Source organism: Raphanus sativus, chromosome 3 (genome assembly GCF_000801105.2).
Source record: "Raphanus sativus cultivar WK10039 chromosome 3, ASM80110v3, whole genome shotgun sequence".
Taxonomy (NCBI): domain Eukaryota; kingdom Viridiplantae; phylum Streptophyta; class Magnoliopsida; order Brassicales; family Brassicaceae; genus Raphanus; species Raphanus sativus.
This window is the reverse complement of record NC_079513.1, coordinates 25,116,292-25,129,393: the sequence shown is the minus strand read 5'-3', so window position 1 is coordinate 25,129,393 and position 13,102 is coordinate 25,116,292. Positions and strand designations below refer to the sequence as shown.

Sequence of the window (13,102 nt, the reverse complement as noted above, 5' to 3'; positions counted from 1 at the left end):
TGGTGTCTAGATTCACAGGCGCAGACGAAGCCAAAGTAAATTGCCTGAGGAGCATAAAGTCCCAAGTCCAAGATCCCAATGGATATTTTTTCGAGTTGGGTATTTCGCAATGTGACTGAAGGTTCTATTTGCATGTTCAGTGGTGTGAGTTGTTGGAATGATGTAGAGAATAAAGGTTATAAACATTAAACTTTCTGGTTATGGCATCAAAGGAGAATTTTATGCTTTGGGAGGTCTAAATCTTTCTGGGAACAACTTCTTTGGAGTTTTACCAATATCTAGTATAGCCTCCTTTGGTTCCCCTAGTTACATTTCTAGACCTCTCTTACAATCAATTCTCCGGTGAAATCTTAGCCAGTTTATGGAATATTACCTTTCTGAACTGTCTTACGCTTCCTCCCGATCTAGCGTCGCTTAAGCGGCTCAACCAGTTCTCTGTGGCATACAATCAGCTGATCGGTCCTGTCCCAGAATTCAACAATTCCTCGGATTTTGGACTGGAGAGTTTTGCTAATAACAAGGGCTTGTGTGGTCCGCCTATGGATTATTGCACTGAACCGGAAGAAGAAATAATCCGGTTTGGGATGATCGGTGCAGCAGTTGGTGCGGCTGTATTTGGACCAGTAGGTGTGTTCTTAGACTGGTTCTTCAATGGTAGGAAGGAGAAACAAGGAAATATAAGACACCGGAGATGATTCTTTTGTACATTTGGGATTCAAACACATGTTTTAGTCAAATCAATATCACATACTTTCTCCATCTTAATACAACGATATGCATCAGTATTAATGAATGGTTATAATCTACGCCTACATATACTTGAGAAAACTATGATATGTAACGTGGTTTGATCTTAACCTGAACACCTTTATTTCTTAAAGTGTTTTCTTGAAGTTTCCAAAACATAATCAAAAGTTTTTAAAGTGGACACGCAAGTTTCTATTGAGTTTCTAATTAAATGAGATTTAAAAAACAAGTTTCTAATGAATTTTTACAAGTTTTCAGGAGATTTTGATTCTGAAACTTTTTGGAATTGTGAAACATACCTTCATCCGAGTTTCTATGCAACCTATATTACTCCATACAGAAAATAGAACTGTTGTACTTAAATAGCGCATAGATTATTTCTTGGTTGAGAAATCTGACTATCAAAACATGGAAGTAATATAAAATGCAAAACTTTTATTTTCTAAAAATGCAAAATTTGATTGCTTCTATGTTTAGTATTGAGGTTTATGTTCTCCACATGAGTTAATAATATGCCTGATTTTTCTGTTGATAGGCCATTTGCCAAAGGGCAGAAAGCATGTACCCTTTATGTGTACATAGGGGATTTGAGTAACAAGCCATAGTGGTGCTAGTGGTGAATTCTTGGGATCTCCTTGATGTGTTTGGAGTTCACATGATTCCTGATTAATGACAGTGATTTACTTGGTTTTCTCACTGTAATGTGGTTGTTTCGATTCGGTCCGGACAATGTAAAGCAAATACTAAAAACCATGATTTTTCAGGCCCCTAAACCAAAAATGGACAGTGACTCATATTATTAAATCTTTGTTCCACGATTCAATATTCAAAACAATGACTTATCTCAAGTCTCCTCCCTAAACTGCGTTTATGGACAAGAGAACGACATGTGATTTGAAAAAGTCGTTAGCGTAAGGCCCTGTTCGTTTGTACATCTGAGAGATGCATCCAGATGGTCCATTTAGATGCCTTATTCAGATGCTCCACCTGGATGTTGTTCGTCTCTGCATTTCGTTTATCCATCTAGATGAATCATTTCAATGCAACTACGTTTGTTTGCTTTTTTTTCAACTTGCATCTACATCGAGATGAACTTGTTACTAAAATAATTAAAATATACCTGTTTTAAAAAATTTGGCAGAAATTTGCATTTTCTAAGTTTTGGCAGAAAATTACGTTTTTCCGGTTTTAACGGGAAATTGCATTTTTCGGTTTTGACGAGAAATTGTGTTTTCCGGTTTTGACGAGAAATGATGGTTTTCGGTTTTGGCGGGAAATTGCATTTTCCCGGTTTTGGCGGGAAATTTTGTTTTTCCGGTTTTGGCGGGAAATTGCGTTTTCCCGGTTTTGGCGGAAAATTGTGTTTCCCGGTTTTGGCGGGAAATTTCGCTTTCCCGATTTTGGCGGGAAATTACGTTTTCCCGGTTTTGACGTGGAATTGTGCTTTCCGGTTTTGGCGGGAAATTGCGTTTTCCGGTTTTGACGAAAAATTGTGTTTTCCGGTTTTGGCGGAAAATTGCGTTTTCTCGGTTTTGGAGGGAAATTACGTTTTCCCAATTTTGGCGGGAAATTACGTTTTCCTGGGTTTGGCGGGAAATTGCGTTCCCGGTTTTGGCGGGAAATTACGTTCTCTTGGTTTTGGCGGAAAATTACGTTTTCTCAGTTTTGGCGGGAAATTACGTTTTTTCGGTTTTGACGAGAAATTGTGTTTTCCGGTTTTGGCGGGAAATTGCGTTTTCTCGGTTTTGGCGGGAAATTATGTTTTCCCGGTTTTGGCGGAAAATTGCGTTTTCCAGTTTTGAAGAGAAATTGTGTTTTTCGGTTTTGACGGGGTATGGTGGTTTTTGATTTTGGCGGGAAATTACGTTTTCCCGATTTTGGCGGGAAATTGTGTTTTTCCGATTTCGACGAATAATTTTGGCAGGATATTACGTGTTTTGATTTTGGCGAGAAATTATATTTTCCGATTTGGCGGGAAATTACGTTTTCCTGATTTTGACGAGAAATTGTGTTTTCCGATTTTGATAGAAAATTGCATTTTCGGTTTTGGCGAGAATCTTTTTTGTTTTGACATAAAAAATTATCAAATTTTTGGTGAAGACTCACCTTCACCCAGATGCTCCGTGAAGACTCACCCTCATTTGGATGAGAATTTGAGCTGAGTTTTCATAAATGCAGTTGGGTGATCCATCTGGATGTAGCATTTTAATGTACAAAACGAACATCAACTTGCATCTTCACCGAGATGGATCATCCAGATGAGCAAACGAACAGCACCTAACAATTTTCGCTTGCCATTGCTTTCTATAATCAACTCTTTTGTTCTTATTGTCTATTAAGAACACCATAATCACATCAACAACAAAAATGTCCATAACAACCCTAGTGTCAACTTGTCTCTGGTTCTTGCTGGTGTCTAGATTCGCAGGCGCAAACGAGGTCAACGTGAATTGCCTGAGGAGCATAAAATCTCAAGTTATAGATCCGAAGCGATCTTTATCAAGTTGGGCATTTCGCAACGTGAATGCAACTTATATATGCAGTTTTATTGGTGTGGAATGCTGGGATGCGGACAGGGACAGGGTTTTGAAAATGAATCTTTCTGGTTATGGTCTCCAAGGAGAATTTCCTCAGGGTTTAAATGACTGTTCTTCTTTGACAGGTCTAGATCTATCTAGGAACAACTTCTCTGGAGCTGTACCATCTAATATAGCCTCCTTGATTCCATTCGTTACAACTCTCGACCTCTCTTACAATCAATTCTCCGGTGAAATTCCAACAGATTTATCAAATGTTACCTTTCTGAACACTCTCATGCTTCAGCATAACCAGTTCACCGGTCAGCTTCCTCCCGAGCTAGCGTCGCTTAAGCGGCTCAAAGAGTTCTCTGTGGCATACAATCACCTGACCGGTCCTGTCCCAGAATTCAATGAAGCCTTGGGAATTGGACCGGAGAGTTTTGCTAATAACACTGGTTTATGTGGTTTGCCTATGGATTCTTGCATTGAGCAGGAAGAAAAAGTGATCCGGTTTGGGAAGATGGGTGCAGTAATTGGTGCGGCTGTGTTTGCACCAGTAGGTGCGTTGTTAGGCTGGTTCTTCTTCAAATAGTAAGAATGAGAAACAAGGAAATACAAGACACCGGAGATGAATTTCTACATTTGGAATTGAAAACACATGTCTTAATAAGTCAATCTAAACATCATGTATGAGTTTAGAGAATTTCTACATTTGGAATTGAACTCTACATTGTCACATTATGTTTTGCATGTCTAATCGAACTCTACTTGCTTTTGAAATCATTGCTGTATTTGAAAACGTGCGTCTTCACTCATGTATACAGTATACCATGCATTATTAACATTTTTTTCCACAGTTAGAATATTCAAACCCATGGGACAAGCCGAAATCAATGTATGGTGAATGAATATTCTCAAGTCTCCTCCGTGTCCCCGTGAACCCGTTTTACACGGCAAGAGACGACTAGTGTGACTTTGGAAAATCTTTATAATTCATCATACTCAAGTTTTGGCTACACTATAACAATCTTCACTTGTTTTTGTTGCTAAAACCACTCTCTTGTAATCTTCTATTAAAAGAGTCCTCTCAACCACACACAAAAAATGTCCTTAATAAACCTATTCGCAACTTGTTTATGGTTCTTGCTGGTGTCGTCAGGCTTCACATGCGCAGACGAGGCCAACGTAAATTGCCTGAGGAGCATAAAGTCCCAAGTTAAGGATCCAAATGGATATTTAACGAGTTGGGTGTTTGGCAACGAGACTGCAGGTTATATCTGCAAGTTCACTGGTGTGACTTGCTGGCATGATGACGAGAATAGGGTTTTGAGCATTGAACTTTCTGGTTTTGGTCTGGAAGGTGAGTTTCCTCAAGGGATAAAGGAATGTTCTGATTTGACAGGTCTATATCTTGCTAGAAACAACTTCTCTGGAGTCTTACCATATAATATAGCCTCTTTGATTCCATCCGTTACAATTCTCGACCTCTCTGACAATCAATTCTCCGGTGAAATTCCAACCAGTTTATCAAATATTACCCTTCTGAACAGCCTTACGCTTCGGCATAACCAGTTTACTGGTCAGCTTCCTCACGAGCTATCGTCACTGCAGCGGCTCAAGATTTTGTCAGTGGCATACAATCAACTGACCGGTCCCATCCCTAAATTTAATGAACAACACTTGAAAATTGGAGTGGACGATTTTGCTAATAACGAGGGTTTGTGTGGTCGGCCTATGGATGCTTGTGCTGACCCGGACGAAGATATGATCCGGTTTGGGAAGATGGGTGCAGCAGTTGGTGCGGCTTTATTTGCACCATTAGTTGCGTTCTTAGACTCGTTTGTCTTCAATGGTAGGAAGCAGAAACAAGGAGATATATGACAGAGCTGAATTTTCTACGTTTGGTATTGAAACACATGTTTTAGTCAGACAATATCACATTACTTTCTGCATACCTTAATACAACGAATAATTGAAAGTATATATGCAGCAGTCAGTATTAATGAATGATCATATCTACACTTGCATATACTTGAAAACTATGATTTGTAACATGGTTTGATCTCGACTTGAAACACCTTTTGTACCCCATCCATACACAGAATATAATCTGCAATATAAGAATTTCGTGGTGTTCATGTTTAATGTTTCTAAGTTATTGACCGAGAAGAACATGCGTTTCAGAATTCATATTTTTTTTTATGCCAGTGATTTTATTATTTTCTATATGATGAATTTGTATACAAACCAGCAAGGTCTCCTCAATTATGAATAATAATTTTCTAAGTTACAAAACAAAAATTATGAATAGTAATATTTCATTGAAAAATAATTATAACATCGACGACAACCGTTGATCTATGTAGCCACGATGATAATGGACAAGAGTGACGGTGGTTCGGTGTCGGTTTGATTGGACTAAACAACAGCACAGGTCACTTTCGTCATTATACCAACCTTCACGTTCTTCTTAATTTTTCTTTCAAACTTTAACTAAAAGAAGAAATAGTTAGTGGTTGGTTGTCTTTTTTCTGATACATCGGATCGGTAGGAGGAGAATCCGACTTCTTTAAAAAAAGAAAAAAAAAGTTTTGAGAGTGTGGCCACTCTGGAGACAGTCAGACAGGTCTTCTTCTTCTATCATTCTTCTTCTTCTTCTGGGTTTATTCCTTTCACTTTCCTCCATCTCTCTCTCTCTCTCTTGATCTGAATCCCAAAACTCATTTTTTCAAGAAATTCAGCATTGTATTTTGTAATCGATCAACTACATCTTTCTTCTAATCGAGTTCGGCGGTGCTGGTCGGTGACTATGTCTTCGAAGACAAAGTAAGTGTCTTTACTCTGTTTTAGTAGAAGAACATATCAGATCTGCTATTTACTCTGTTTCAAAGTTGCTATTTTTGAGAAATTTTCAATGATGATGGAGTTAGTTTTTTTTTTCTTTTGTTGAAAGCTTAAAGCTTTAATCGAATTGTCGCCATTTGCTTTCTTGTCTGAGATCAAACTTGTGTTTGTTGTGTTTTTGTCGGAATCAGAACTAGTTTGTCCGAAGCTCCTCCGGGGAAATCGTCTCCCGCAACTCCAAAAGCGGCGAGATTGAGTAGGGCGGTGAATAAATCTGAGACCACCACTTCACCAAGTTCACGCCTTTCACTTGATCGCTCTTCCCCTGCTTCAAAGTCTTCTTCTTCTGTTGAGAGACGCTCACCAAAGGTCCCAACTCCACCTGAGGTAACGTGTTGATGATCACTGTATGAAAGCAACATACATTTGTTTCTATCCTAGTCATTTGAGAAATTGTATGTGGTTTTTGCAGAGAACTCAAGCGCGGGCAGCAGCGAAAGGATCAGCAGAACCAACGGAGAGTCGGTTGACTCTGACTCAAATCAAGGAAGATCTCAAGAAAGCTAACGAGAAGATAACTTCCTTAGAGAAGGAGAAAGCCAAAGCGCTCGATGAACTCAAAGAAGCCAAGAAAGAGTCCGAAGAAGCATCTCTGAAGTTAAACGAGGCTTTAAAAGCTCGGAAAAGCCTCGAGGAGAACTCAGAGATGGAGAAGTTTCGAGCTGTTGAGGAAGGGATCGAGGCGGTTCAGAAGAAAGAAGAAGAGCTGAAGAAAGAACTCGAGAATGTCAAGAACCAACACGCTTCGGATTCAGCTTCTCTTCTTTTGGCTAAGCAGGAGGTTCAGAGAGTCAACGAAGAGTTGGCCAAGGCCAATGAGGTCAAGAGCCAGGCTGAGATCTTATCTTCTGAGCTTACGCGGTTGAAAGCTTTGCTTGATTCATCGGAAAGCGAGATGGTTGCCAAACTAGAAGAGGAGATTGATGTTTTAAAAAAAGATCTCGAGAGAGCGAGAAGCTTTGAGGCTGAGGTGAAAGAACAAGAGATGATCATCAAGAAGCTTAACGCTGATCTGGAAGATTCCAAGAAGGGAGAGTCTTGTGCACAGAGCTTATCCGAGGAGTGGAAGAGCAAAGCCAGAGAGCTTGAGGAAGAGTTAAAAGAAGCTAATGATCTAGAGAGATCCGCCTCTTTATCTCTGGAGTCTGTGATGAAACAGCTCGAAGGAAGCAATGATAAGCTGCACGACGCAGAATCCGAACTCACTGATCTCAAGGATCAGATCTTGACGTTGGAGACAACAATCGCTAGACAGAAGGAGGAATCTGAGAAACTGTCTAAGATTGAGAAAGAAGTTGATAGCTTAAAGAACAAGCTTGAAGCGAAGGAGGAGGAGAAGAACCGAGCGTTAGATAAGGAGCAAGACGCTTCTCTAAACGTACAAAGACTCTTGGAACAGAGGAAGAAGCTCTTAGCGGATCTAGAAACCTCGAAGGTGGAAGAGGAGAAGAGCAAGAAAGCGATGGAGAGCTTAGCTTCTGCGTTACACGAAGTCTCTAGCGAAGGAAGAGAGTTGAAAGAGAAGCTGATGAGCCAAGGCGGAGGAGACCAAGAGTACGAGACGCAGATAGAAGACTTGAAGCTTGTCATCAAAGCGACCAGCGAGAAGTACGAGACGATGCTTGACGAAGCGAGGCACGAGATCGATGTGCTGGTGAGCGCGGTGGAGCAGACGAAGAAGCATTTCGAGAGTTCGAAGAAGGAGTGGGAGATGAAGGAAGCTAACTTGGTGGATTACGTGAAGAAGATGGAGGAGGAGGTTGCGAAGATGGGGAAAGAGATGAGTAGGTTGGATGGTTTGATGAAGAGGACGGAGGAAGAAGCTGACGCGGCTTGGAAGAAGGAAGAGGAGACGAGAGAGAGTTTGAAAGAGGTGGAGGATGAGGTTGTTTCTCTTCAGGAGTCTCTCGGGGAAGCGAGAGAAGAAAGCGTGAGGCTTAAGGAGAATCTGTTGGAGAAAGAAACTGAGTTTGAAAGCGTTGTTCAAGAGAACGAGGAGCTGAGGGGAAAGGAAGAGGTTGCTTTGAGGAAGATTGAGGAGTTATCAAAGTTACTAGAGGAAGCAATGTTGGCCAAGAAGGAAGAGGAGGAAGTGGAGCTCAGTGAGAGTGATAAAGAGTATGATTTGTTACCAAAAGTGGTTGAGTTTTCTTCTGAGAACGGTCATAGAAGTGTAGAAGAAGAAGAAGCTATCAGCAATGGCAATGGTGTGGAGGAGAAAGACATGAATGGAAAGCCCGAGGAGGCAAAAACAGAGGTGAAGGAGAAGAAAGAAGAGTCTGTAGATGATGACAAAGATGATTCAGTTGAAGTAATATTCAAAATGTGGGAAAGTTGCCAAATAGAGAAGAAAGAAGCTGTTCCGGACAAGAAAGCAGAACTAGAGTCTCAGGGAGTAGAAGAAGATTCAAGGAAAGTAGATGAAAGCGATAAGGCCTCGACAGAGAACGTTGATGAAACTGCAGAAGATGAGGTTGTGATGGAGAAGAAACTCAACAAGAAGAAGAAGACTTTGCTTGGTAAAGTTGGGAACCTTCTCAAAAAGAAAGCAGCAGTGAACCCGAAATAACAAACTCTTGGAGGGTAAGGAAGAAAACATTAAAAAAGCTTGTTATATGTAGAAAGAAACCTCAAACATTTATACATTTGTATACTCTTTTGATTTGCGTCAGTGTTCTTTATATATATCTTTGTTGGTTATTGATTCTTTGCTTCTTTTCGATTGTAACAACAACTAGATCATCACCCGCGCTTCGGAAGCGCGGGATATTTTATGATTCAAAATTTTGTTAACAATGTTACAAATATTTAATATGCAAGAATTTTGTCTATTTAAAAAACTGCGTTTGAATCAACATTTTTAAATCCAATTTAGATCGTCGAGCCGGTAAACCCGGTAATCCGATATATAATCATGTTTGAATTGGTTAAAAGATAATGGGTTAATAAAATTGATTTGAATCCACTTTGAATATATCATATAGTACGACTATTATATAAAATTAATTGGTTAAGGAGTAATGTATTGCATGGTGATCATCGCATGGACTTATTAGATGGTGATTATGAAATCTCAAATTTAACATTACTGCATGTTGGTTATGAAATCAATTGGGAAAGAAAATATTTTTTTTTTGAATAGAAAGAAAATAGACCAACTGATAAAATGAATGTATATAAAGTATTAAGTTAGCATAGAATAAGGAAATAATTTACTAACATTAATTGTTAGTTAATAGGATCAGAAAATATATCATATCTAATAGTAGGTCCATTTTAAAATTCCACCTAGAAAAAATCACAATGTTTCTGTTTTAATAAGATAGATGTTTGTTTCTCGACCTTTGTTGTTATGTAAAGGCTTGTGTTTTGGTTTAATTAATTTCTGCGTTTGTATTCGCGTTAGGTTTGGCAAGATACTGGTTCGGTTTATTTCGATTTTTTTTTTGGTTTCATATGTAAGATTCATTCGGGTATTTAGGAAATTTAGATATTTTGGTTTTTGGTTTGGTAGTAAAATTGAGAACTAGTTAATATCCAAAATAATTTTAAATTTAGTTCTGATTTGTTTTTTTGAAGATTTAAAAATCGAAAATTTGGATATTTAGATTAGATACCATAATTTTTGGATAAATTAGAATATTTTGGATAAAATTTTAAGATAAATTTTGGTTCGGTATTAATTTTCGGTTCTAAAATATAAAATTGGTTCAGATTTTTTTTTTTTTTTTGTCACGAAAAATTGGTTCAGATAATTGATGGAATTGAAGCCGAACCAAACTTTACTTTTTGACTTGGTTTTTGTTTAGTCCGGTTTTGCGTTTCCGGGATGTGTCCAAGGCTAATTCGCGTTCTTAAAACATTTGTCGTGGTCACCTGAACAGCGACGTTTACCACGTGAATACTCCAGTTCCAAAGATCCAAAAGCCCACTAACAACAACATGGCCCACGAGACAAACAAAAAAAAGCGAAGCATCATAGGCCGTCCATCATACGAAAAAGACTCGCACTATTCCGACCTTCACACGCTTACACGTGTTAAACATTCTCCACTTGCATCCCCACACGTACCTATATTCCATTCCACACGTGTACAACATTCTCTCCTCCATCTCCATCTCTCTGTTATTTCATCTTCACCAAAGGCGATCCCTTTCGATCTCTCTCTCTCTCTCTCTCTCTCCTCTTCGAATCGCCCTCAGATTCTGTATCATCTCTTCCAGTTCCGTGTAGAATCTCACATTCTCCGGATCCTTAACTCCCAACCCTCGGTTTCGACTCAAATGTTAACCTAAAACTCTGTTCCCCTTCGAAACAGAGCAAACAACACCACCACAGAGATGTCAGATTCAAGATACCGAGTCGGATACGCTCTCGCAGCGAAGAAGCAGCAAAGCTTCATCCAGCCTTCTCTGATCGAGCACTCGAGGCAACGAGGCATTGATCTAATCAAACTCGATCCGACGAAGCCTCTGCTGGAACAGGGGAAGCTCGATTGCGTGATCCACAAGCTTTACGACGACGACTGGAAACAGAATCTCCAAGATTTTCGCGAGAAGCGCCCTAACGTCCCTGTCGTCGACTCTCCGGAGGATATCGAGCGGCTGCACAACAGGGTTTCGATGCTCGAGGTGATCACTCGGTTAAAGTTTCCTGTTTCGGAAAGGGAGCGTTTTGGCGTCCCGAAGCAGGTCGTTGTGATGGATCCGAGCGTTTTGAGCGGAGGAGGGGGTTTAGGGGAGCTTGAGTTTCCGGTGATCGCCAAGCCCTTGGACGCTGACGGGAGCGCGAAGTCTCACAAGATGTTCTTGATATACGATCAAGAAGGGATGAAGATACTTAAAGCTCCTATTGTGTTGCAGGAGTTTGTGAATCACGGTGGCGTGATCTTTAAGGTGTACGTGGTTGGAGACTATGTGAAGTGCGTAAAGAGAAGATCTTTACCTGATATTTCCGAGGAGAAGATCGGGACGTCGAAAGGGTCTTTGCCGTTTTCGCAGATATCGAACTTGACTACTGCTCAGGAGGAGAAGAACAAGGAGTATGGTGAGGATAGGAGCTTGGAGAAAGTGGAGATGCCTCCTTCGAGTTTCTTGGAGGAGCTGGCTAAGGCGATGAGGGAATCGATGGGTCTTAATCTGTTTAACTTTGATGTGATTAGGGATGCGAGAGATGCGGATAGGTACCTTGTTATTGATATTAACTACTTTCCTGGGTATGCTAAGATGCCGTGTTATGAGCCTGTGTTGACGGACTTCTTCTGGGACATGGTCACAAAGAAGAATCATCATGTCTGAGAGCTATCTGCCAAGTTGTTTTAGCGGGAACATTCCTTACGGAGGGTCTCTACTATCTCAATCTGCCCTGCTAATTTTCATTTGGATTATTGAACTTGTGCTTCTTCTTTTCTTTTCTTTTTTGTTATTGTTTCTTAGATGTTATTCTCTTTGTTTACTTCCAAGTTTTGCAAAGCCTTGTTCATTGTTCAGATGCATAACTGTTGCTACTATTGAGAAATGAGAATCATTGGATTTCTATGTCCTGGGCTATTTGCTCTAATTCTCAACTTTTGGTAGTATTGTATCTCCATCTCCATGTTCCTTAACAGGTCTGCCAATGAGATAGTTGATTGATGAAAGTGTTTACATTGTTCTTACCAATGCTAACTTAGCTCTTTGTATCGCTTATTCTTATAAACAACTTAAACTAAAGACATGGAGATGGTTTGCAAAATATGTTCGATTTGTATCTGCATCATATGCTTACTTGTTTCTGCATTGTTGTTATATAACTATTGCCAATTATATTGTCCTTGTTTGAGATAATCTTGAGTACTGCCGCATGAATCTCTTGGAATCTGTGTACTCCTCTGATGGAGCAAACTTGATACAGTTTCACCTCCTGTGATACGATGTTTAGGTGGTTATGGCTCATATAAATCTCTTTTATTCAAAGTGAATCTAGAAATCTTTGTCATATTTATGAGTTTCTAATCTTTATGATTGCGTTCTGAATATCTCTACTAGGTCTCTGATTCCATTCTCGTCCAATTGTTGATTTTTGATAATACAAAAATTGAAACCAACCACTGATTTAGCTTCTCCAGCATCTTATTCCATGATTTGATGTGTGCATATTCCCACACACGCATATGTGTATGTATGTGTCTATATTCATTTTGGGGTTGCATGATGCTTTAGCAACTTGGATGAAGCTGAGTCAGGTAACATATTAACAAAACAATCTGAGTCCATTCATTCTGTGTATCAGATTTTTTAATCAGGTAACATATTAACAAAACAATCTGAGTCCATTCATTCAAGAAATAATCTAAAAAGAGATAAAAGTGTAAAAAACCATTCAAGAGATAAATCTAAGGAGTGAACCCAAACTCTAAGCGGAAAAAATCGGAATATTTTTCTAAAATTTACAAGCTAGTTACAGAATTACAAATCTGGTAGCCATAAACAAAAGAAAACTCTAAACAAACAAGAGATAATCTGTAGAAATCATTCAAGAGATATCTAAACAGTCTAAAAACTAGAATAAGCAACCATAGAGAAGTAGTCTAACGAACGATTCATGAGATAATCGACAAAGAGAAACGAAACTCTAAACTAGAGTTTATCTCTGATTAACATTTTGTATTTTTTATCACTCACTTGTTCGTTCTCTCTGATTTTTGTTGAAAAAAAAGTATGAAATTCTAAAAGTAGTATAGGATTTTCATGAAAAATCAAGTTTTTGGATAGTCATAATAAGGCCAACGAGCTAAAATGATGGGCTCGCGAACAATGGCTAGAACTAAGAAGATATTTAAATGAAATGATCAAAAAGACTTAAAGATTTTTTTTTGATTTTTTTTTGTTTTGGTATGTCAAAAGAACAAGCAAATGATAAAAGAGACAAAATGTTAATCAGAGATAAACTC

At 39.1% G+C, this 13,102-nt stretch overlaps 3 protein-coding genes across 3 annotated transcripts; all 3 read left to right on the top strand.

Annotated features, from left to right (window-relative positions):
- Positions 1-3,114: 3,114 nt before the first annotated feature.
- On the top strand, positions 3,115-5,147 carry LOC108845600 (probably inactive leucine-rich repeat receptor-like protein kinase At5g48380). The gene is made up of 2 exons (XM_057006483.1): positions 3,115-3,826; positions 4,426-5,147. Exons 1-2 carry the CDS (start codon positions 3,115-3,117, stop codon positions 5,145-5,147), a joined length of 1,434 nt encoding a protein of 477 aa, XP_056862463.1.
- Positions 5,148-5,757: 610 nt separating this feature from the next.
- On the top strand, positions 5,758-8,870 carry LOC108847592 (WEB family protein At5g16730, chloroplastic). Its single transcript, XM_057005338.1, has 3 exons — positions 5,758-6,092; positions 6,302-6,497; positions 6,583-8,870. Exons 1-3 carry the CDS (start codon positions 6,076-6,078, stop codon positions 8,737-8,739), a joined length of 2,370 nt encoding a protein of 789 aa, XP_056861318.1. The 5' UTR covers positions 5,758-6,075; the 3' UTR covers positions 8,740-8,870.
- Positions 8,871-10,264: 1,394 nt separating this feature from the next.
- On the top strand, positions 10,265-11,712 carry LOC108843921 (inositol-tetrakisphosphate 1-kinase 1). The gene has a single exon (XM_018617081.2). The coding sequence runs from the start codon at positions 10,512-10,514 to the stop codon at positions 11,466-11,468; it is 957 nt and encodes a 318-aa protein (XP_018472583.2). The 5' UTR covers positions 10,265-10,511; the 3' UTR covers positions 11,469-11,712.
- The last annotated feature ends 1,390 nt before the right edge of the window (positions 11,713-13,102 follow it).

Excerpts from the sequence above, each read along its gene's own strand:
- LOC108845600 (XM_057006483.1), top strand. The coding sequence starts at position 3,115 with ATGTCCATAACAACCCTAGTGTCAACTTGTCTCTGGTTCTTGCTGGTG. Across the intron at positions 3,827-4,425 it reads GGCTGTGTTTGCACCAGTAG|GCTTCACATGCGCAGACGAG; the intron begins GTGCGTTGTTAG and ends TGGTGTCGTCAG.
- LOC108847592 (XM_057005338.1), top strand. Across the intron at positions 6,498-6,582 it reads AGGTCCCAACTCCACCTGAG|AGAACTCAAGCGCGGGCAGC; the intron begins GTAACGTGTTGA and ends TGGTTTTTGCAG.
- LOC108843921 (XM_018617081.2), top strand. The coding sequence starts at position 10,512 with ATGTCAGATTCAAGATACCGAGTCGGATACGCTCTCGCAGCGAAGAAG.